This window comes from Parus major, chromosome 1A (genome assembly GCF_001522545.3).
Source record: "Parus major isolate Abel chromosome 1A, Parus_major1.1, whole genome shotgun sequence".
Taxonomy (NCBI): Eukaryota; Metazoa; Chordata; class Aves; order Passeriformes; family Paridae; genus Parus; species Parus major.
Genome location: NC_031773.1, coordinates 50,133,789 through 50,159,429, shown reverse-complemented (window position 1 = coordinate 50,159,429; position 25,641 = coordinate 50,133,789). Strand labels below are relative to the sequence as shown.

Here is a 25,641-nt window from a genome sequence, read left to right as displayed (position 1 = left end):
GAAGAGCCAGCAGGAAAGGGAGAAACGACCATAGCAGTTTAAAAGGTGAGGGGCAATCCCAGAAGAACCCAAGAAATGCCCCTGGGGGGGAGGGAGAGGTAAGGAAGGTATCTAACCACATTCTCCCCAAAATAAAAATTAACAAGAAGGTAGAAGTGGGTCAGGAGAGGAATCACAGGTATTCACCCTCATTAACCACGAAATCTCCCGCTGTGCTGGATGCCTAATTGAGAGGCGTAAGCAACTGGTGGGATGATTATCAAGCTACCTTGCCTCATAGCTCAGGATGGAAAGAAAATAATGTTTTCTCTTTAGAAGTGTAGGTAGGGGGTAGAGGGCAGTAATTCCTGTCCGTACATGTGTTGGAAGGGCCATCTCTTTTTCTCTGGTCACTGATAAGATGGGATGATGTTGAAAAGCACCTGCTAAGAAATTCAAAGAGTTTTCATGATAGAAGAAAAGAGAATCTGAACCAAAGCTGATGGCTAGGAGGCATGGCTGAAAGAAAACCTGGGAACTGCTGGTGAGGAAGCTTTTCATATGTGACAACTCCTTGTATGCAAGAGTTTACAGGTTGTCTCTCTTGCTGGTAAACGGAGGAAGGACAAGTATTTGTCCTGCCAATTATTTTCTTAACTCCATAATGGTGCAAATCCAGTGGACTTTTTGCAGGTTTCAGCCTGAAAGCAGAAAAGGAAGATAGCTTCCCCACAAACAGGATTTACCAACAAGAGGCAACGCTTCCAGGGGATTTTTCTCCTGGGTCTGCAAGGAGCACAGCTCCTCCTGGAATGGCCACACGATCGTCGAGAGCTCCGTGAACCCGACAGGCAGGGGGAATGCTCAGCAGTGGGTGGGGTGGGAAGACTTTTAACCCCGTAGTAGTTTATGTAGTTCTAACACTGCCTTCTCCAGGCTCAGGGAGTGCAGGTCCTGGTCCCGGGGAGATCGGCAGCGAGGAGCAGGGCTGTGTGCTGAGTTGCGGGTCGGCTTTGTTTCTCCTCCCAGCGCTGCCGCGGGTCAGCGGGCATGGGTGGGGAGAGACACTCACCGTGCCAGCCGCGTGTTCCTCGGCGTGCTCCGAGAGCCAGGGCACCGCCACAGGGCTCTGTGTGCCACCCTGTGTGCCACTCTGTGTGCCACTCTGTGTGCCACTCTGTGTGCCATCCTGTGTGCCACCCTGTGTGCCGCTCTGTGTGCCACCCTGTGTGCCACCCTGGCAGGAATATGACGGACCCCCGGGTGTGTGCTGGACAGAGGAAGCCCAGCCTGTCCTTCTCCATTGAGGAAATCTTAAAGAAACCTTCTGCCAGCAGTGTCCTGAGCAGTGAAACCAGAAACAGGAATAGCTACGCCGAGAGACCTCCGTCCCTAAAAGCAGGGTCAGCGGTGGCCTTTGGTAAGTACCAGTTATAACTCTTAATGAAAGCGCTCCTTGCTTTTTGATCTCTACAGCTGTCGGGTTTAATTGTGTGGAATTTCGATTCTTTAACTTTTGTAGGAATTTGGGATTCCCCTTATCAGGTACAAATCATTCATTATATATACCGAAATAATATTTTTTAAATGATTTGCTTTCAACCTCGCAGTAGATCGGACTGGGGGTTTGTTGTAAGGCCCCAATGTCATTGGAGAGGTGAGTATGCAACCTGAAAAGTTATTTCAGGTAGCTCTCTTCAGTGAGGAGTGCTTATTGTAAAAAATACAGCATCTTTCCTTTTGAAAAACAATAGTCTTGTTATCTGGTAGGGGGGAAAAAAACAGATAAATGCCTGCCACAAGGAAAGGTATTCACACTCGGGAAGCCTAAGAGTGCTGAAACTTAACAAAATTTTCGGAGTTTCACTTATATCAAGAGTTGACTATTGTCTGAAACTACAGTCAAATCCCATACCAGCATCCTTTTCTGATAAATCTGACCACTTGCCCTCAAGCAGGAGAAATGATCTGTAAGGGAAATGGTACCTATAGGAGTCTTAGAACCCAATTGCTGGAATAAGAAAGCATTCATGTTTAATAATTTATTCTTATCATCATGGACACTAGGTTCTTTCATGAGCGAAATAAAAACAGCTAGTAGAAAACTTGCATGACTTTGATCTTAGCAAACCAGCAAGTACATTAGACTTTTTGACTATAGTTTTCACAGTTTAAGTTACTCTGGCCTTGAGTGAACTTTCACCCCCACAGAAATTGTCTCCTTCTTTCGTTAAAGTACAACATCCAGCATTTTCTGGATTTAGTATTTTTTCATCTTTTCAATCTGCATCTTCCATGAAAAAGAGATATTTTATGTATACAAGCAGATCCACTTAAACAAAAAATTACTTGTAGTTTTGACACAAAATTTTTCACTCACCTCAAACTCAACTGCTTTCAACAAAGCTTAACACTACACTTTTATTTTTTTAATAATATAGAGATATTTTTTTTATGGATCGGGACCCCATTTCCCAGAACACTGGATGACCCACTCATTAGTAAGGGAGAGAGTATTTTTCCAAAAGTCTGTTAGTCCAAGAAACTATTTGCTTATGTGCATAGTTTCATCTTTTTTTATGTCCAAACTGGATACCGACCTGGACTGGAAAGAAAACAAGGCCTAATGGAGAGGGAACCTACTCACTAGTGTAACTGGTTACTGGGGTTGGACTCAAGCACCCTAACACTGACTCTCAGTCATGCTTTGCCCAAGATTTGGAATTCGTTTTGTTCATCTCTGACACAGGATAACTCATCTCCTCACCATGTGGCAGTCAGCCCACCACTCACCTCACAGCGCTGGGGCTGAATATACCACTGCTGCCTTTGTTCCGGTAACTAGCTTTCCATGGAAACTTGTGTATGGGGAAGAGAGATAGTGTTCTGCTGGCTTTTCCCAGAACCATAGGATAACTGGGTTTTGCAGGGAACATCTCCAGGTCATCTGGAGTTACAGCTTCCTGCTCAAAGAAAAAGCTGTTTCAAAGATAAAAACGAGGTTGCTGAAGGCTTTGGCGAGTGTTGCTTGCCTGTTTCACCACTGCTACTATTGGAGGACTGGAGCATTTGGAGGTTTCCTTAAGCTGCTTTTGCTGGCTGGAACTGGACAAGCAGTCCTGAAAGAAGCAAGAACTTGGTAGTTTGTTGGGGTGGACAAGGACATGGCTGCTCCTGGTGCAGTGGGGCCCATGTGCTGAAGGAGCACAGGTGCCAGGTTGTGAAGGGGAAGAAATGCTGCTGTGAGCCATGGCAGTGTGGTTCTGTGGGCTGAAAGTCCTTTCCTGAGGGCCCGTGGCAGTCGCTTTGCTCCACAGGATCCAAAGTGAGACAAATAACACCACTGAAAATTCAGTCAGTGCTTGTTCACCACATGGGCCACAGAACTGCATTTCAACAACGCGAGGTTGTTCTCTGGGAGCAAAGACAGGATCTTTCTGTATTAAGTATCTTTTCACAATGCATATGTCAAAGCCCAGTTTTGCTGTGGTCTTAGCTAAGTGTGTCTTGGCTGCTGCAAGCACAGGGGTCTGACATATCTGCATGCAGGACATGGTGGGTTCCTGGGACTGCACTACTGCCCTGCCAGCGCAGCCTCACCCCAGGTTGCTCCACCTGAGCATACAGTCACTTTTTCATCTTAAAAGCAATGCAGGCAGAACTACCAGGCCTTGCCTTTGGCTTTGCTTCACCAGACAGAGACTGTAGCTGTAGCAAGAGAATATAGTGACTCTTCTCTCCCCCTGCTAGAAAGCAAGGCTGGATTCATAAACTTAAGGGAATATAGAATATTAACTAAAGAAAACGGTGTATACACATGAAGATTCACTTAATTGTTATTGGAAGTGGGAAAGCAGGAAAGCTGTAGAAATCTTCCAGAATGTTGTTGTAGTTTGTTTTTGATTGATCAAGTAAGCTTAAAAAAAATTAAAACAAAACCTTTTCATTATTTGTTTCTTACCTAAGAATGTGGTGCCTAAGTTTATTACCCTTTGCTTTCTGAGCAGAACTGTGATTTATTCAATAAATATATTTATTTCTGAAGTGCAATACTCTGTGCCGTACATCTTGGGATAATTGCTGTATTCCATCTAAGTCATTCAGCTTCATACCATATAACATTGTCATTTAAAAAATAGTGTAAATAATCAGCCACATCTCGTATGGCTCGGTGCTGGCCAGGGTCAGGGAACTGAAATGAGCTAGGGAACTTGCTGAAAATTCCAGGATGGGATACAGATCCAGCTGCTTTCTCGTAACAGTTCAGCAGCAGCAAGGAAGTAAGTACAGGTCAGGGCTTAGTTATATCTTACTACGGATTTTAAGAACATTCCCCACAGCACCATATGGTATTTATCTGAGCAAAGCCATGACTCATATGAGAGACGGGAAGATCCATATGGCATCACATAGGCTACTATAGGGCAAATACTGAGGTCAGAAATTACCATCTGATGTAGACAGTCTCACTACCAAGATCACTCTTGTCCTGAAGTCTAAATCTAGACATTATGAGCTGAGGAGATAGGTAGGACCAGGGGAGCAGAATATGGAGAATGTCAGAAATGGTTGGACTTGGTGGTCTAATGTTTGGACTCAATCACTTTAAAAGTCTTTTCCAACCTATGATTCTAAATAAGGGGTGCAAACCAAGATTCCCAAGAAAACCCATGGGTGCTGGACCAGATGACTTCTAGAAGTTGCTTCTAACAAATTATTCTGAGTCTCTGACAAAAAGGATGTTGTGATGCACAGCGCCAGCACAATCTCACAAAAAGCTGGGGCTTCATCATGTATGGGAAGATCTCTGGGCCTGTCTCCTGAGTTCATATGTTTTTGTGAGTGTAATTCCAGTGGGACTTGGAATAAGGAGTGTGCAGTGCTCTCTGAAGCATGTGGCTTCCTAGTTGCAGTGTTAGTCATAGGGGAGTTCTCTACACAAACACAACAGCTAGAGGACGTGGAGCTGCAGTTGTTGAAGCCTGTTGAAATCACTGAAGACTCTTACCAAATCAAAAAACAAATAATGGACAAGAAGACATTTTAGTATGCGGTCTGTGCTTTTCCTCTCAGCCTTTTGTTACAGTGCCTAGACCATGGCCTTTGCAAAGAACACAATTAAACACCCAGTGTGTGCTGATCTCCTCCCTTGTGCCAACTCTGTCATTTAAAACACAGAAGAATATCAAGCCTGTTTCAGAAAAAAAAAAAAAAAAAAAATTCTGGAATTCCTGGGAACCTGATGTTTATGTACTTGAAATTGGACATCTGAAGTGATTGTTCATTACTGCTCTGGTTTCTGCTAGTGAGGTTTCACCAACAGGAGATCCTTTATCAGGTCATGGAAAGCTTGGGATAAGAGTGTTACACCTGGGAAATTAATAGTGAAAGCAGTAACAGATACGGTAATTTTGTCATTCTGCTTGTGTTATGCTCCATCATGGTAAGGATATGCAAATTAATAGGAATACAACCACCACTTTACACACAAATGATGATTGTTCACCTTTAGCAACACTCCACCCAGCTTTATCACTAAAGAGGAAACAAACTGAAGGAATCTAACTGAACAGATACCATCTGGCCAATAAGGCAAATTCACCCCACCTATTACAAGGAAAACCAATAAACCTGGAAAGCAAAAAAAATAGGAAAGAAAGAAAGAATATGTAGAAGAAACAGAAGAACAGCACAATACAAAGATGCTTTTGTTTCTCAGTGATAGACTCTTCCCTGTTCACAGCCTTAGTAAGAGCCTAAAATCGTAAACCTTGTGCCTCCACAGGTCTGTCTCTCTCCAGTGATTACAAAAGAAGGCTTAAATGGAACTTAGGTCATCTGAAATAACCTCCTGCTTTCAAAATAAAACCCTACTATCTTGCCTGAAATTGTCCATCCTTTCCTATGCAACTGAAAGTCAAGACAAAAAGACCATTTTGAGCCACAAGTCAAAGTAATTTCTGTTCATGACAGTAACAAGTATCTCGTGTTGCGCTAGGCTGAAATGTCACTGCCTTCCCTGGAGGAAAAAAAAAAGAAAACTACATTCCCTGGAGGAAGTTTTGCCCTGTGTCAGTTCATAGCTATTTTTCAGAGCTCCCTGCTGGAGTCACAAGAATGTGTACCCAAAAAAATTCTAGCTGGCCTAAAGAACAACCGCTTCAGGCAGTCTCTTTACTTGGTCAGAGCAACAAACACCAGAGAAGGTTGCAATGCAAACAAGACTCGGGCTCCTAACTCTCTTCTATGTGCTATAAACTCAGTATCATCCACCTTCAATCTTATCCTCCAGAAAAACTCCTTGATTAATTCAGCCTATCTTTGAGGCTCATACTTCTTTGATCTCAAACAACAGATCTTCCCACACCTAGTTCACAGAGACGTTGGCATTTTCTCTTCTGCCTAGGACTGTCTTCCATTTCCTCCCTGTTATTTCTACTTCTGTCTGTAATTGCTCACTGCTGTGCTTATACGTAACTTGTGCTCATCACTAGGGTATGTGAGCATCTCAGGGAAAGATTTTGGGGAGGAAAGTTGTATATGAAGAATAAAGACATGAAAAGTCTTCTATAATTTAGGAAATGCTAATGTCATTCTTAGAAAGCTTTAATCACTCTACATAAGAGCACCTTTCTTAGGTGCCCTTACATTTTTCATTACTGTAGGATATATGCATCATCACTTCTGTAACATATTAATTTTCACAGCATCACATCTGGCAAAGGAGTGCAACTAGTCCTTAATTTAGGGATGGGAGACTGAGATAGAAATCCTGGGCTAAGAACCTATGCCAGTACTGATAGCCTCTGATCATCTGTTATTTAACCCCTGCCTCATGCTAGCAACCATTCCCAGGTCTGTCCTTCTCTTTTATCCCACAAATATTATTCAAAACTTCACCTGTTTTCTCACCAGAAAACTCAAAGTTAGTTGATACTAAAGGAATGAGTCCTGTTTTGCACAATGTGCCTCAAACGTAGAGGTGGGCCAGGTTTTTAAGGTCCGCATGACTGTACACATGTAATTGTGTTTAGAAGGTTACTCAAAGTTTGGTGATATTTTAAATAGATAACATTTGGACAATTATTCTTCATTGAAATGGAGCTTTGTCCAATGTTTGGAGCTCTTACAACCTCCTTTTCTTCATGGAAGTGTCAACCCTCTATAAAATTCCTATTGTGTGGGCTCTTACTGAGGGCAGAATCCTAATTGGGTACTTTGTCTCCAGATGTTACAATGATCATTGCTCCAAAGCTGCTTTCAAATAGAACTTGTTTGTTTGAGAAAAGAAATCTCTAACAAGTCTAAAAATTTAGATGTTTTGCCAATCCCAGAGGTGACATATATATATAATATGATATGATATGATATGATTAATATAATATAGTAAAATGCATTAAAAATTAAGAAGTGGAGTCTCTTCCAGTACAGTCTGTAGTGGTTCACACCTGCTACCTTTTGGATATGAGAAGGTAGAGGGGACCACCCACAGGTGCAGCAAACCCCAGAGCCTAGATGTGGGAGACTGCTCAGGGGTGCAGTCCATTATAACATTAGGATTTTAATGTTCTTTGGCAATCATAGCAGACAGACCTGTACTGTTATATTTGCTCCCAGACCATGCAAACCATGAAACCTAAATTCTCTAATGGGTACATTATGTTTATGTGTTGCCTTTTACTCTGTCTTTCCAAGCAAAGAAATCCAGGTGGGGAGGAGAATTAGAGAAAATTCTAGGCTTGCCATTAAAGCAGCACAGATACAGATGTCTTGTCTCTGGAGAGTCAACTGAGCCATGATTGCAACTACCAAAGACAGCACATCGAGCATTCAGCATCAGGGTTTATGGCAAGGCTGTAATATAGAAAAGGGAGGTGAAGTTACCTTAGAGATGGTTTATAATGTCCATGCTCAAATCTAAGCTAATGTTACAGCTGCACTTCATGGAAATAGGCCAACACATGCTTCTCCTGTTTGGCCTATCAACAAGAGCATGCAGGTGATTTCACAGAGATGAGTTGGCTGTCAGTACCTTCCTAGATATCACCAGTGTCATCTGTCACAGAGGGAAATGTTGACAGCCTGGGCAAAGGCTGCCTTTAGAATTGTCCAATGCCTAAATCAGAGCAGCAGGCAGCCCAGATGGAGAAGAAAGGACAGAGGGACCTGAATTTGGGAAGACACTGACTTTTAACCTATTCATTGGCCCATTTTCCTCTAGGGTAGGTGTATCTACAGGGACATTTAAGAAGGGACCAGACTTTTAAAAGCATTTGGCATCCAGCAAATTCCATGGCAATCTTGTTGACAGATTTTCAGAGCAGCTCAATATCCACTTCGCTTCCAAGTTCTTCAAGAAAGGCAGCCACTAATTTGGATACTGACAGGGAAGCTGAGATTTCTCCATCTTTTGGTTATGTCTCATTTTTACAGTCCTTTTTAAAAATCTCTCATAAGGACCATTGAAAGTTTTAAAGTGGAAGGAAGCAGAGAACAGGCAAAATTTGGGGGTCAAATTCACTGAGCTCCTGTGTCTGCAACATGGGGTAATCTTGGCATTGAAGTACAGCACAGAAGGATTAGGGCCATTTAAAATATGATCAGGTTTGAATGGCATAGTATCCAGACCACTTTTTTCACGCTAACTGGAAGGTGCACTGAATGGTGGCTGCTTTATTCAAAGCTGTCTTGTGCTGTGTCCTTCACAGATTCCAGCAGCCAGAGACAGTCTGACTGTGACTTACCTTCAGTCAAAATGCTTCTTCCCACCACATGTGCTGCACCCATGGCCAAAGCAAGGAGAGTTCGTGCAGCTCACTGCAGAAGGCCTACTGCCAACCCAGTGTCCCTCCTGAGTGAGGACACGGGACGTGAATGTCTGGAAGGCAAAAGAAAACATGAGGAAGAGGAAGATCAGCTATGTGGTTTCCCAGTGGACCATCCACTTCATGGTGAGTGCCTCCATACCCAGACTTTCCCCTTCAATGCCCCAAAACACAACTGTTATCTTACAATTACGTACATGGCGATAAACAACAGACATTACAAATGTTTCCATTGGCTGAGTCACAGTAGATGGTCATAGCACCATGGCTGAGTCATAGAGACTCATGTCTTCATTCTTCATTCTTGCCATCAGAAGACTGAAGAGCCACTGTTTGAGCTGAAGTTCCAGCTCAGTCCTACCAACTCTACCAATGTTAATGGTAGGGACTGCTTTGGGTGTTTATTGCCCTCCTGCTCGGGGTGTGAGGAGTTAGCACGTTCTGAGGCTCACTGCCAGGGTTGTGCAATGCCTGTTTCCTGGAGAATGTGCATTGCACAAGGTGGGGAAGAGAGGCTGGTGAATAAGCCGAGTCAGCTCAATGTGTTCTGTACACCTTGGACCCACTGTACAGGTGATGAAGAGGTCATCAGCAGGCACACCAGCAAACTGGTGATACACAGTAGATTTGGCAGGATGTGTCAATTTTCAATTCTGGCCATGTTGGTGAATCTGTTAATTTAATTATGAGCACTGGTAAACAAGGGTCTGTCTCTTAGCCAAAGCACTGGACAACACAAATATCCTTTTCCAATATGTTGCACAGAGACTTTAGGCTAAGCAGGATATGTGGTACCTGAACAGGACAAGTTCCTAACAGAGGGCAGTTAATTAGCAGCATGTGAGAAGAATTCCTCTAAGTTCTTTGAGTGTGAGGAAAAGTTAATACAGACATTCTTACTACACTCCAGAAAACATGTTTTCAGCAGCAGCAGAAAGGTGTGTTTTGCAGTTTGTTATTATTTACTTGAGGGAAAAGAAGGCATTCTATTTAAGTCCATAGAAGATGGCAGATGTGGGGTTACTCAGCTGACTTTCCTAAGATCCACACATCATCCTTGCTCCATACTCTGCAAGCTGGCAGGAGAAACAACACTTTCTGTGACATACATTTGAAAGAAAATCCTTGTTTCTGCCACTGCTGCCATGGTATACATGAGTCCTGTGACAAGCTGCTGTCACCTCCTCCAGCACAAGGCAGCCATCAGTCGTGACGCGGGGAGAAGCCGTGTAAGATAAATGGAAATTTTAGCTTTTCTCTGCCCTGTAAGCTGCACACAGCTCATGACAGCAAGGCTAAATCATGTTGCCTCCTCACAGAAGAGTCAGGGCTGTATGTATCTGGCTCTTGGAGTTGCCTCTGAGTATAAAAGTAGAACATTCAGATGTGAGGGAATTTCCAGCCAGGAGGTGGCTATCCTGACTTGGCACTTAGCCTCATTGACCAGCACCGTGGTGGGTACCAGCCTCATCAGTAAAGCAGGGGAGGAAGCCTGTAATTACCTTCACAAACCTGAGCCAACATGAGCAATTGCAATGTGTATTTTAAAGGCGTTTTAAACAAAATCCCTCTGTTCCCTCATCGCAGTGAGGTTTTGAAGCCAAGCAGAGGTTTAATGATCTGCCATTTTCTAGGCTACTGGTTCCTGCAGTTGCTGAGCCTTTGATAGAAACTGGCTGAAGAAGGAGGGAGAATCCTAAAGCACAGGATTGACATTTTCCCTGTGGTGTGCAAACAATGATGTTTTGGATCCCATTCATGCACTGTATCATTCCTAGCAGAGAGCTGGAGGCCTGGGTTTAAAATACTTCCCTGTATCTCAAGTTTCAGCCTCCTTCCTCCACTTTACATTATGGGGGAAGAGCTGGCAGCTCTTTTTCTCCTGCCTTTGGCTGTGGCAGGCATCGCCTTTCTCGGACAAGGTCAGCAACAACACCTGCAGGAAGGGTAGACTGCATCATCCCTGGAAGCAGTCTGCAGTCCTGCTGACAGCTCAAGCTGATAGCAAATTAACTTCTGTTTGTGCACCTGTCAGCTGTGGGATGCTTCAGAAATGCTTTTGGCATGGCAGCTACAGGTCAGTTATGGGTCCTCTGACAAGGCACTTTGGCAGTCTCAAATGCCCATAGTGTATCCATGGAGGTGTCCCCAGCACCTCCCTCACACCCACACCGACCACGCCATTAAGCACTCAGAGGAACAGCACCAGCCTCAGCAGTGTGAGACCTTTCTGATGTGAAAAGACATCAGAAGCCTTTGGCAGGGCATTCCCTCACTTCTCCCTCTCAGCACACGTCTATTGGTGTAAAATTCCTTCATGATTTGAGAGGAAGGGCTCTGGGCTCTATCCAGACACACATATCTGTTTAGTTGTCAGGGAACAGAAAAAATCAGGCGTGCTGTACAATCACCTTGGAGGCAGGAAGGCTGGGCTTTGGTGCTGTTGTGCACAGGAGGAGAAAGGTGAGGAGGAGGCTTCGACAACAGCCTCCTTCATGGGCATTTGGTCTGAGGTAACAAGAGCACCCCAACTGTGACCCTGAATATGGATTTGGAGCCTATTTGCAGGACATCCTGCAACAATTCCCTAAAATTTTTCTTTTCCTACAAAATGGCTTCTGCCACTAAGCGGTTTAGAAATGCAGTGTCATTTAAGCTAAATAGATTTATGCCCTTATCACAAACCACTTGCAGGAAGCAATGCCTCTTGTACTTTGAACTTAGAGGCTGCATTGTAAGCAAAAAAAGAAGAGCCCTCATATGCTAGAGACATGCTGACACTGGCATTTAGTTTTGCTAAACCCTTATTTGAATTTGGGTGCCTTCATTCTGAATGCTGTATGCTTTCACCTGTGGCCTTCTGCATGAAAAGCTCAGCAGAGCCTTTTCAGAAAACCTGTTTTCTTAGAAAGCAGCATTGAAAAAGCCCATTTTAGAAGGAGAAACAGCTTTGATAAAATCTGTTTTAGAAGATCATTCTAAGGAAGGCCTTACTTTGGAGCTGCATGTTCAGACTCTGGGCCAGCTTCTGTGAGATGAGTCATTGCACCCTTTGCCATGTGCAACCACCATCACTGCCAAGGTACTCAAAACTTCAAAGCAAGCAGGGCAAACTCTTGTGGTTGCTGGTCTGCCTCTCAGCAACCTGTCTGTGTAAACACCCAAATCCTAAGCTCACACTTTACTTTTAATTACTTCTCTCTGCTCTGTCTGACCCCCCTGGGACTTGGCTTGCCAGTTCAGAAGAGTGGAGCACCAGAGCCTGAGAGGATAACATACCCCCATGCCTGCCTGACCTGTGGCAGCACTCCCCAGGTGTCTGCTCTTAAGGAGCAGTAGGGGAAAATTCATTGTGTAGGAGGCTGTTAATGGGGCTGCATTACCAACCCCTTTTAGCTCTGTCTGATAGAGAGACAGCAGGCTCACTCTGGCAGCTCCAGAGCCCTGATCAGAATCAGTTCAGATTAGGGGCCCATCAACTGTTCATTTTAGTCAGGCATGTTTAGTTCTCCTGGTGGAGATTACCAGGTAGAAGATTCCAGCCTAGTTTAGATCCTCCTGGGCAATCATTTTTGTCTTTTACACGTGCTGGGTCTGATTGTTTACACTGGGCAGGTGTGCAGTGTAACTACATCCAAAGGCACTGTGTGTGTGTGTGTGCCCAGCATTGCACACAGGTAATGGTTCCAGCCTTCTGCTCAAGCAAAGGAGCAGTCAGTGCCTTGGAGAAGCCAGGCATCACCCTCAGTGGTGATGTCTGGTCTTGTGGGATTTCTGCTCTGGGCAATAATTCAAGGACAACATAGATCATGCTTCAATAAACAGAGCTGGCTCCTAGTTCCACCAGAAACTGAGGTGTTCAGGCTGTGAACCACAAGTGGTTCAGAGGTTCACATTACTTCCTGCAGCTCATGTCTTCATTATTTGCTGTAGAGGAGGCTGCCCTAATGAGTCAACATCACCCAAATATTTCCATAGCAGAGAAATCCTCTGCACCTTGCTGTCTGGGAGCTCAGGGATCTTTTTATTAATCTAATTGTTTTATTGTTATGATAGCATCTGTGATCTCAAAGCATATTGATGAATTCTGGTAGCAATTTTCATAAAGGCAACAGAAAGTATGGAGATAATCTCAGTTCTGGAGGAATAACAATATAAGTCATGTCCTCTCTGTACTGATGCCAGTTGCAGACATCCTTAGCTCAATGTTTATGTTTTCTCTGAAGTAATAAATTCACTAGCACTGTTCATTTGTGGACAATATGGTCAAATCCATGCACCCCTGTGAAACAGCATGGTTTATCTCTCACAGACAGTCTTTTCCCCAATATGCTTATCTTAATATGACTTACCTTAATGCATTTTTGAAACGCCCAAGAGACAACGAAGCACTGTGCAATCACAATCCCAGATAAATATCAGCTGCCCAGAATATGCCAGTGGGACTGTGAGAAAGGGCAAAAGCATCCCATTGTCCTGCAGAACAAAAGGAAACAATTCTAGATGAAAAGGAAAAGCGGGGGGAAAGAAAAGAAATGCCCATATATATAATTTGGCTGCCATTAGCTGTCTTACCAGCCTTTTGTTTATCTGTGTGAATAGTCCCTGCAACCCCATGTCTCTAAAGTGCAATATTCCTCTATATACACTTGGAAATGCCCCAGATCATTGACCTTCTTTTGCTGGGTTTACTTGTTGAAGGATGATTCTTGTTTTTTTCCTCCCTCTTTGAAGACTGACTGCTTATAATGACACCCTGGATATTAAGTGAAAACCTGAATCCTTTACTCTCACCCTTCAAACTCTGTTCACATAGAAGTCTCACTGGTACAAGTAAGCACTGAAAAAAGCAAAGCTGTCAGCAGCTGGGGACTATCATAAATTCCTTTTGTGTTGTTTCTTCATGGGTTTTGGGTTTGGAGTTTTATTTATTTAAAGCAATTGTTAACATTCAATGCTTTCCTCAAGCAGCCCCTTCTTTCCTGGGAATTTTGGATCAAAAGGGTACATTACACAGGACCCAGAGGTTAATTTGTTCCTTCTAGAAGAATCTGTATAATGTGACCACTTGTAAAGCTGATGGCACATCATGAATAGTTAATTTCAGAGGTCTTAATAAGTATTTATTGGCTTCTCCAAAATTGTCCTAGAACTTTTCATTAAAGACACAGGATATGGTGCTGTTAATTGCTGTCCTTTGAAATTGAGGGCAGGTCTTTTACTTATTGTTTTAGCAAGCCCTTTATGCTTAAGGGGGAAACAGCAGAAGCAGGGATGTAAATAAACATTCCTGATTGGTGTCTAGATGTTTGCAGGTACAAATAGCCACAAAGAGCAGGAATAAAGAAGAAAGCAGGCTGTCTGTGCAACCTGCAGTAAGCTCAGCTTTCTCCCTCTTGCAAATGGTTGGTTTCTCACAAGGGTTTTGGACCAGAGAATGTGGGGAGAGTGATGGGGAACTTGGTTTCTTTGATGAGAGCCATTATTGGTTTAGGCTGGCCACTGCTCTTAAGGTGAGGTTTGACTACAGCAAACATTCACTGAAATTAATGTGTCAAGTGTCAAGCTTCAGGTTTAGCTGCATGGGGAACCTACACATGAATCTACCCACAATCCACATTGGCCTGAAGGAGTTCATGAATGTGCATGACCTTTGGCCTAGGTACCGACCTGATGGTTTCCTTCATCCTTCAGATATTCTGCTGACCACTGACCGTGCCAGAGTTATGCACACCACCATTTCAGGCAAGAGCATTTGTAAAAACTGTCATCACTTTGCTGGCAGACAGGAAAGGTTAAATTCACCAGGGGCTCAGGTTGATGGTGAGCACAATCCTCCACAACAAACTGTCTGCATGAATGGTTTCATACATACTGTCTACTCCTTGCCAACTCCTCTGACAGGCAGGCTTAAGAAACTCCCCTGACCACCACCGTACAGCCTGCTTAAACAGGTTTCTAGCCCGGTATTTTTAGCAGTCCTGCTCACACCCCCTGTACCTTCTCTCTGCATTTCAATCTTGCTGTCAGGTGATTAGGCACTGTACACAGTGCCAGGATGGAAGCAACTCTATAGGAAGGAGTTTTGGACTGAAGGGAGGAGGTCAAGATTTTAAAAGTTCAAGTTGTGCTTCTCTGAATTAACTTTGGCAATGCCTGAAGAGGCAGCAGCTGGATGTGAAATGCTGTGTTTCACTAGCAGGAGGCTCTATCTGGAGCATATTGTACCCATCCAATTAGGATCAGTCTCACTGGCTATGCCAGTCCTTCTTAGGCTGGAAAACCACTTTAATAAATATTAGCAACACTGCAGTACTCATGCCTACATATTGCAGCACAAGCTCTTTTGAAAGCCATGAGCCACCTCTTTATCTAGGAGGGGGACTGCCATGGGCACATCCCTCTATACAGACAAGCAGGTTTTGTCCTGATGCCATTAACTCCCTGTAATAGCTGGAGGTTTTTGCTATGGGGCTGTCTGCCAGGAGCAGAATATCACCAAAGGAAAACAACATTCAGAAAAGCCAGGAGAAGGAACTGGCTGGGAGATCCACATATCTGAATTACAAAGAGAGAGAGAGAGAAAGGAACTTCTCTGAAAAAAACAAAAAAGATGAAACAGAATTTAACCAGATAAAATGAGGCCCTATTTCAACACACCATAGTTTCTTATTGAGAAACAAATGATACAGCCACCTTTGTTACATAGAGAAAAATGTATTTGTGAGGTTATATAGCTAAAGCCACTTGCTTGCTTATGTAACTGCTTTCTCCTTGTCAAAGAAGAAGCAGAATCTTTGTATCTGGTTGTCACATACTGTGAGAGGGTGTCTGTCCAGAAATGACAAAGAAGATTGCAGCAAGATAAACTAATCCCACCAATCTTCATCTACCTAGATTACCTACTTCAAGGCAAATATGTGCTAGCATTGATTTCCAGCCCTTCTCCTGCATTTTTAATTCCTTGTCCTTCCAGTGTATGGCCCAAGTAGGCTTGATACAGTCCTAGGTGCCACTGGGGTAAGTACAAATGGGGGGTATGGTTGCACAGATCTCCCTGAGGCAGCATTTTTCTAGCTAGTTCAGATATGCAGCTAAGAAACAGCAGTGCAAGGTGTACCACAGGCAATTTGCCTACTGCAGAAGGTAGTCCAGAAGAAATTTGCCCCAAGTATAGCATTATTGCAGCTGTGCAGCTTTTATGTCATAAACTGAAAATGTTAAAAAACCTCTTCGAGCAGTAGTCATCAGTATTGATTTTCTCATACCTTGAATTTCTTGAAACTCTGTTACACTGGACAGTGGAAATAAGCTGCAATATGCTAAGCCAAAACTGTGTATATAAGCAACTGCAAATCAGATGCTTTGAATTGTGCTTAGTTTAAGGCCTTAATGTCGTAAGCTCTCTTACTTTTTAGGTAAGGAATGATGGGGGGGCTTTACTTCATGTGGTTATTTGGAGGTCAGAGATTACATAATAAAATAAGTTGTGAGAGGCCTCTGGAGACTATCTTGTCCAACCCCAAATCTAAGCAGGGCTAGCTTAAATCAAGTGGCTTAGGCTTTTAACCAGTCAAGTTCAGAGTGTCTGCAAGGTATGAAACTTGACAGCCTCTCCTGGCCCACATCAGACTACCCTCATAATGAAAACATGTTTTACCTTGTATGTAACCAGAATTTTCCTTGCTGCAACTTGTAGTCATTGATCTCATCCTTCCACCATGCACCTTCAAGAAGAATTTCTATTTCTACAAAGTTCATATGTTCCAACTTGCTCCAAGTCTGACCTAGTAATAAAGCAGATCTGCAGAGGACAAATGAGCCTGATACTGAATTTAAAGGAGCTATACTGCTTTATCAGCGTGGAGGATCTGGCCCTTCCAATGTCAACAGTAAGGCAATGTATAGACAGCTGTATCTCTAAGCATCTGAAAATGCTGACATATTTAGCTGCCTTGTATTTTCAGGCTTGGTTTCAGCAGCCAGCTAACCTGCAAATGACTTTCACAGAGCATAAAAGCACACTTGAATATCCCTAGCTTTTACATAAAAAATAGCTCAGGAAACTCAGACAGAGTCTTATTTCCCCAGAGACTCTAGAGCCACATTTGAAAAGCCAAAGTTCCACACTTCCAATGCTTCCTAGTCCTACATCTTCCACCCACATTCTTTATTAGACTGTAATTCTGAATGCTGTTGTTTGCTATGGGATCTCTAAGCTGAGGTCCCAAGGCAAAGGGAACTATCAAAGCTACAGTCAGAAAAAGTTTAATCTTGCAAGAGAAAATGTTAACACTGAGTCCCAGATTTTTTTGCATTTCTTAATAGTTTTAAAAAAATTTAAAATGGAATGACTGATTACTTATTGAAAAAAAATACACTTTTCTATATTCCCTGCTGGCAAAAGCCTTGATTAGTTCACAGGAGTCTATTTTGTTAGCAGTTTAATTTCATATCTAGTCAAAATCAAAATTTGTCCTTCAGTCTCTGCTGGCCCATAACTGACCTCATATTACTGCATTTTGTTCAATCTCATCATGAGTTTCAGCTTTGCAAAGTCTGGTTTCAGTAGGATTGATACTTCTGAGCACTGTGCAGACCCTCCCCTTACTTAAGAGTTGTCTACAACACAATTCAGCTTTCCAGAAAGAAAAATGTGAAAGATTTAGAGTGAGCTAATGGGGAGTTTCTTTTGCTAATCACCAAGTTATCTGGGTCATTTTCATACCCAAGAAGCTGGTATGAGACACCAGGAACTCATGCCTGTTTTCTCTAAAGCCATGCTCTCTAGTCCTGGACATTTCTGAGGTGCCAGCAGGACAGAGTATATTGAGCTGTATAGTAAATGTGAGGTGAAAATCCTCAAGAAACAACATTACAAACTGGGAACCCTATCTTATCTCCAGGGGATGTAGTGTCCTAAGATTTCTGCTATCAGCACTGATATTTCCCTTTTCTTGCATATAGCAATAAACCCTCTTTACAGTAATCTTTTGGGAAGGTTCAAGTAAATGGAATCAGGGCTTCTTAGGAGAAGGTGCCCTTTATACCTTCAGCATAAACACACATGAATATTTCTCATTTCAAAGCTCTGCCCCAGTAGTGCCAGCAAGATTCAGTGGAAATACTGTTTTTCTCTTGAGTCTAAAGCTAGTGCTGCAGTTTAATGAGTAGTACTTTGATAGGCTGGTAGAAAGTCTAATGATATGGATTTAACTGTGTTGGACATCAGCTTTATTAGGCTGTTTCTGAGACATGGTAGTATTGACAGTGTTCATGATAAATGACACTCCTCAGTTATTCTTGCATGACTGGTTTCTTTTCAAAGGTTTAGAAAAGATGAAATATTCACAATGGTGTCGTGTCTGGGCTCCTTCATACCAAGCTGATGAACAGAGTATTTTAATCGTTATTTTCTTTGTCAACAGAGTCACAACGAGGTTTTGATTACAGAATGAAAAATGTCATTTTCTGGTCAGATGAGTTTTCCAAGCTCATTAGAAAAACCCTGTGATTCACAGTGCTTGGGTGGTGGCTTTTTGTACTGGTCATTCAGTGTCAGTGGGAAGACACTCCATTTGTGGATCTGAGAAGAGTCCAGCTTTGGGATGGGGTTGGACTCCGTATTCTGCAGCTGCTTTTTCCTCTTCCTTGCAAGACCTTCAGCATCATTTTGGAGCAACCGAGACCTCATTCTAACTTACATCAAGTTCTATACAGAGTTCATGATTGAAATGAAATATCCTGGTGTAGGAGGGCATTTTCAAAGCATTATAGGAGTGTTGAGGGAAGTACTTTTTGTGATCACACCACAAGAGGTGAAGCAATGTTGCAGTCTAGGAGTCTACTTAGGAATTCACAGCACCTAAACTTCTGCATGGGCTCTAACGCCGTACTCTTAAGGTTAAGTTAAAGTTAAGTTGTTTAGAAAGTCCTCACACCACAATGGTACAGTCAGAAAAGCACCTTTTCTTTGCAACTGCAAAGTTAAACTGCTGGCTATCCCTGCTGCTGTATGAATGGTATGAGAAGAGAGCAGCAGTCACTCAGGGGTCAATGGTTGGTCCAACACTGAAGGACTTTGGTGACAAACTCATTGCAGGGTTAGTGTGGTTAAAATACACAGGCATTTGTAGCTGTTGACATGTGATGTATCTGTGGAATTAGCAGTGCAGATGGATACTTTTGACTCATTTCTTTAATGATAAAGGAGTTCATTCACATTGTCTGCTAAAGAATGTCAGGCGCCAGTCACCTGTGATGAGTACATGTCTAGAAGGTGTGGTAGATGCCATCCCAACTGCAGAGCAATTTACAGAAATTGCTGCACCTCTGAATCTTCTTGTGGTCCTGTAGCCTTTTCCTGTAAAAAGAAATACATCTTTCCTTGTTTTTCACAGCTGAGAGGAAAGGGAAACGAAGAATCCGGACAACGTTCACAGCTGAGCAGCTCCAGGAACTGGAGAGAATTTTCCGAGTGACTCACTACCCAGATGTCCATATTCGCAATCAACTGGCAGCAAAGATAAACCTCCCAGAAGCCAGAGTTCAGGTACTGTACGTCTCCAAAAGGCTGTGTTCACTGCAATTCATTCATTATTTGGCATGCTTTATAGTTTGTGCCTGGGTGGCAATGCTAATGAGATACGTGACCTCTCTCTTACCCTACAGACGAGGCCAGTATCGCTCTTGTCTTCCTAGAAATAGGGAAAGAAGTGTTTGTCACCCAGCTGTGACTAACCAAATGGAATTAATCAAAGGGTTAACAGGAGCTCCCAGCATACTAAATGCATAGCAAATAGGAGTTACAGGTGGTTATGAGCAACCTGTTGGACTCTGTAGCAACAGAGCAGCCACTTATGGAAATATTTATTAATCATTTATCAACCATTTATAGGCTAATATTCATCCAGTACAAACTGTCATCCACATCCATCTTCCACAGAGTCTCAAAAAATGTGAAAATAATTGCCAAAATGGAAGTGCTTCTTAGTGTTCTGTATTTTGATATCACAGGCTGTAAATGGCCTGGCTATAATTTCAGTGCACAGAAACTAATCCAGTTTCCCCCAGTTGTAATATAATGTTGCTGACTGAGCTAAAAATTGATGTCAAATTCTTACTGCATAGTAAATCTCCTACATTAAAATCTCCTACATTAAAATGTACATACCACTCTGCATTTGGTGTTGTTTACCAGGCACTGTAGTGATGATTTTTGCTTGAGACAGTTTTTGCACTTGCCCCAGTGCTAAAGTCATTGGTGTATTTTTTTGCATATATCCCTCTCTAACAATCAAAGTTCAACACAGAGCTGTTTATTGACTATGGCATGCCTGGGACTATTGACTAGCCATGATAATATTGCTTCATCATTAGGTGACAGGGAGAATTAGACCTGCATTGCCACAATATGCCCATTAGCAATACCAGTACACCAACCATGCATTTCCAACAGCATAAGACACAAGCTGGGCTGCCAGCAGTCAATGTTGTCCACAGAACAGTGAATCACATGAAGGAACCAGACAGGTTTTTGTTTAAAAAAAATTAATCGCTATGGGGAAAAATAAAAATGAGTTATTATGGGTAACATCAACCTGAGATGTAAATGAAAGAAATAAAAAGTCTCTCATGTATGAAGTGCAGATGGCAAATTCCCAATCCAGACAGTGTTATACAAGACACAGGAAATTCTGTCTTTGACCCCATCCTGGCTGATAAAGGGAAATCAGCCACAGAACTAAAAATTAGCAGTAACTTGGGTTCAGGTTTGAAGTTATAGTTTTGATTGACTGCATTTGTCACACAAGTCAAATAGCACACAAAGAATGTGCTCCTGCTACTTTGAAATAACAGTTTTGACAAAGCTAAAAGCTTTGTGTCAGTCAGATCACCTCAGAAATATAACTTAACTGTCAAATAAGTAAGTGAACACCCATTCAGTGACCAAATGAAACCCTTCATAACTGTGACAAATCTTGTGTCTTCCATTCAAGAAAAAAAGTTATGATTGCTGTGAAACAGCTTAAGTGGATAGATGAAATGGTATAACTGCATGTGTTACACAGAAAAAATTAAGAATCCTGTATGAATAAACATGAGAAAAAATAAATTATAAAAAATAAATAACCAAAGCAGGAGGGTGCAGACCAAAGCTTTGATCAGAAAAATTAAGGATCAAAAACTCAATAAAAGTCGATTAAGAACAAAAAAAAAAACCCAAACCCCAAAGTGATCAATTATACTGATCTGTTACTTTATAGAAACAGTAGGACTGTCAATTATAGTGCATAAATGTCAGAGATGTTCTCTCATAATTTCTGCTCTATCCTTGGAAATATGTCAGGTAAGGTGGCAGCACTTTCTGTAAGGATAATGTTGAACAGCAGCTGCTACAGACAGATAATTTTTAATCTACACATCTAAGTAAATTACCTCCAGTGGTTCTGAAAAAGCTGCTTGAGAAGCAGTTTGGGTCATCAGTGTTGATATTTAATCAGTTCTGGAGCATGGGAGACATTCCATTCTAGGGGCCTTGAAGAAATCGAATGTTATGTCAGTATTTAAAGGGTAAACAGGACAAGCAGATAATGAGTGGCCTGTCAGACAAACATTGATTTTTGGCAAAACTGTGAAAAGGACTGTATATTCTGTTAATGGGGGGTTAAAGAAAATGTAACATATTTAATGCTTATCAGCACTGGTTCATGAAAATAGACACTGCCAAACTCATCTTTTTATGGTGAGATTATTAGTGACAGTTTTAAACTGAAAGAAGATAGATTTACTTTGTGTATGAGGAAGAAATTCTTTATGGTGATATTGGCAAGACACTGGAACAGATTGCCCAGAGAAGTTGTGGGTGTCCCATCATTGGAAGTGTTCAAAGTCAGGCTTAATGGCACTTTAAGCAGCCTGGTCTAGTGAAAGATGTCCCTGCTCACAGCAGAAGTGTTGGAACTAGATCTTCTTTAAAAGATGCATTCCAGCGGAGACCAGCTCTATGTTTCTGTGATTCTGTGTATTTGGTTGATAAAGGTATGATACCTGTGGTAGACAGAGCACGCAGAGTAGGTTTAAAACACAACAAAAAGAACTCATGCTGGGTATTGAGAAATCATTTTAGACATAAGGGTGCTGGAGAACTGGTTGGGCAAAAAAGAGCAGTTTGGTCTGAAAAGTGTTAAAATCTTTGCCTTTAGTTATAAAAAAGTAAGTCCATGAAGTGAGAGCTTTATTCCACGTGCAGATTTTAGAAGGAGTGCTTCAGAGACTGAATATTGGCTGGAGTGCCCCCTTTGCCCTCTATCACTTGGTGAGTGTTAAATGGTGCTGTTTCATCATATAACTCCTGCATGGTAGAAAGGGAATGGAGAAGTTCATACACACTAAGCAGTTTCCAGACACATGCAAAGCCAGATAAACAAAACTGTCCTCTCAGTAACCCCAGATACTTCTATCAGCAATATAGCAGCTACCTATCAGCAATATAGCAAAGGGCTCCTGACATTCCCATTACTTCTTGGGTGAGAGATGCAGAAATAACTGAGCTGCTCATTATTTGGCTTAAAATACATATGTATTTACATCCAGTAGCACCTGGCTTCAATAACTAACACTTTGTGTTCATGTGATCCACCTGCTTACATTCAAATAGCAAGTCCCTTAGTAAGCTAGAAACTAAAATTGAAAGGGGCTTCAACTTTTCACAGCAATGCAGCAAGATGAACAATTGCAGTGGCACAATAAATACATTTATACCTCTGCCAGAAGACAGACTGGTCAAATCAGCTGACAGATGAAAGGAACTCCCCAGACAAAATTAGTTGTCTGCTTTCCAGCGCAAAAGAGATGGCAGACAACATACTTAGATTGCTGAGTGATCCCCTTGGGTCTTTCACTTAGGTCCCTTCTGTGAATTTCCAAATTCTGCCAGCTAAATATAGGTAGAACCCTGTAAATCCATCTGCACAGGTGACACACTTTTATTGCAGCCCAGCAAAACATCTAGGTGGATCTTTCCTCAGTCTGTTCACTTGGAATGACTCCAAGGGTGGAAGAGCTCTGTCATGAAATGTCACACTTTCTAGGGAACATGGAATGCTGTGTGCATTGACCACTGCACAGCTTTGACCACAGAAGGATCTGCTTTCCCCAGAGAGCCCTGGAAAACTGTCTTTCATTGAACAGGGTGATCCTATGTCTTCTGTGAGCCACAACAGGAAACAGGGTATCACAGTAGTCCAGAGATCCCATATGCTATGCAAAGTGTAAAAAGTGCTCTGTTAAACCCAGTGGTTTACTTTAGATTCATCCCCTGGTTCTGCCAAACTGGAGGTCAGTGTTTTCTGATGCTCAGAGTTTAGGGAAAGTAGTTGGCTTTGAGAAGTTCCTCCTTCATACTCTGTTAATTTCTGTACCTTTTCTTTTTTACCTTTATCCAGATCTGGTTCCAGAATCAGCGAGCAAAGTGGAGGAAACATGAAAAGTTCGGGAACTTTGGTGGCCTTCAGCATATGACAGAAGTTGATTTTGCTCCCAAGTCAGATATAACAGTGAGTATTTGACACTTTGTATAAAGCCACTGAGAGAGAGACAGCTATCCTTTACCAGGTAGTCACTCCACCAGTAATCCCATGGGACTATCCCAGAGAAGGAGCACTGGAAAAGACAAAACTGGCAATACGATGACAAGAAACCCCACCATCAATCCACTGATCAAATAACACATTTCTTCACAGAATTAAACCTGTTCCATAAATATTCTGTGAGGTGTCTCTTGTAGGGTGGTCCTTCCCCATTTTGCTTCTAAATCACTTCCCTGTAAATCATACTTTGATTCAGAACATTTTAATAATCAGAATTTTCCTGAAAATGAGGACCTAAGACATTTGCAGCCACAAAGAAATGTTCCTCTTTACAACATCCAGCCTTGGTTGGGCTGACCAGCACTTTTTGCCCTCAACCTATGCTTTAGCAGTCCAGGACTGTTATTTTTTTAGGCTGCCACACAGGCTCTTTCCCTGACAGGAGACTTTTATGGCTAGAAAAAAGGGTATTTTGCTTTGTGTCCTGGGTGACAGCACACCACTGGGTTTTAGGAAGTCTGTTTTTCTAAACTCCTCTTCTTAATTACCGAGCACCAGAGAAACAAATAAGGTTGATTGTAAATTTCATCTAAGTAGAAGTCCATATTGATTCACCTGAAACTACGCTTTTATTCTTGAAAGGCTCCTAGCTTGATGCCAAGAAAGCTCTCTGCTTCCTTTCCTGCCATGGGATACTACTCACCACTGCAAGGACAGCTGACAACTGCCCGGCTGCCCAGCACGCTCTCCTTCGCTCCCCACCACGTGGAGCTGCTGCCCTTCCCAAAACCATACTTGCTCTTCCATGTCCTGCCCCCTTACGGCTCACTGCTACCCCACAAGTTGGAAAGGAGCAGTATCTGTGCCAGCTCCTCTTAGAGGAGGACACAGGGTGTCTGGGGAGTGTGTTTCTCCCCGTGTCCTCTGTGAAGGTGTGCGGTTCCTCTCCTTGAACAAGCCTGCTGGGATGGTGGGTGGCAGTGGTGCCAGGTCACCGTGCTGGAGGAGTGCTGCCGGGAGTTGCTGCAGCCCAATGAATGTGGGCAAGAGGCACCAAGGACCAGAAAGGAGCTCCTCATCTCCCTGAGGAGCAGCACATTCCATGGAAACCCAGCCCTTCAGCCGAGAGCCTCTCCCCAGCGGGACAGTGCACCAAGCAGCCCTGTGCAAGGACTGGGATTTTACTCAGCCACGAGACACTGGATGACCCTATTGCACTCATGCCTTGGGGCAGGAAAGGTGCCTGGGATAAAGTGTGCATAGGCATAAGGTCCAGATAAAAGTGCTTTTCTCTGCAGGTTTTGGTCACTTTTCTCTTACATTCTGGTACTGGGCTGCTGCAAAGAATATGTTTAGGTCAAAAATCAAACTTTGAAGATACCTTGTTTTTTTTTCCAAGTAGTCAGTTGGTGGCAGGGAGGGGGAGGTTGTTTTGCTGTCTATGTTTTTGACTTGAATAAAGGGACACAAACACAATCTGAGCTGAAATACAACAGTCTGAGCTCTGGATTTGGTACTGCAAGTCTCTGGGGGCAAGAGAATTCTTCAGCTGGTTAATTAAAATGCTTATGAGGAAGCCTCTCATTTTTTGATCTAAATTAAGAAACCTCCAAAACTCCCCCAAAAACAATAACAAAAGGAGACAGCCTGAGTTTAATCTGCTAGATTCAATAGGATGATATGACCCCATAGTTTAGTTTAATTGTAGATAAATAATGAGATCAGCCTGCCCATTTACAAAACGTCTCTATCCCTGTTATTTACATAATACTCATCACCTTCCAACATATGGTGCTTTTCTCTCCCCTGCTTATTCAGGGTCCAGTTCTGCTTCCACTAATGTCTGCACTGTATATACTGTATCCTTACTCTTACAGATCTTCCACAAGACCTTTTTCTGAATGCTCTATCATCTTCATCCCTGTCATCTTATCAGTCAGGGAAGGACACTCAGGTCAGATACAGGGCTGAACTTCATCTCCAGCAAAGAGCTTAAACACCTAACTGATTAAATCAGCACAAATTAGTTGTGGTGTTCACCTCATGCAACTTCAGATGACTGCATTGTAGCCACACAAACACACACACAGAGTCAAATTAAGGACCTTGAGCTTACTTTAAAGAAGAAAAAGTGATCACACTAAGGTTTCTTTATTAGGTGCAGTTCACTCATGAGTGCAGTTTCTGGGATGTGAATTGTCCTTACACAATGATTATGTGGAATATAGGCATCATAATCATCTAAA

At 42.6% G+C, this 25,641-nt stretch overlaps 1 protein-coding gene across 1 annotated transcript; it reads left to right on the top strand.

Annotated features, from left to right (window-relative positions):
- Window positions 1–1,227: 1,227 nt before the first annotated feature.
- On the top strand, window positions 1,228–24,919 carry ISX (intestine specific homeobox). The gene is made up of 5 exons (XM_015627164.2): window positions 1,228–1,399; window positions 8,688–8,930; window positions 19,205–19,356; window positions 23,252–23,362; window positions 24,038–24,919. Exons 1-5 carry the CDS (start codon window positions 1,228–1,230, stop codon window positions 24,272–24,274), a joined length of 915 nt encoding a protein of 304 aa, XP_015482650.1. The 3' UTR covers window positions 24,275–24,919.
- The last annotated feature ends 722 nt before the right edge of the window (window positions 24,920–25,641 follow it).

Bases quoted from the DNA above. Each gene is read 5' to 3' on its own strand.
- ISX (XM_015627164.2), top strand. From the start codon at position 1,228: ATGACGGACCCCCGGGTGTGTGCTGGACAGAGGAAGCCCAGCCTGTCC. The intron at 1,400-8,687 runs GTAAGTACCAGT...TGTCCTTCACAG, and splicing joins AGGGTCAGCGGTGGCCTTTG to ATTCCAGCAGCCAGAGACAG. The intron at 19,357-23,251 runs GTACTGTACGTC...ACCTTTATCCAG, and splicing joins TCCCAGAAGCCAGAGTTCAG to ATCTGGTTCCAGAATCAGCG.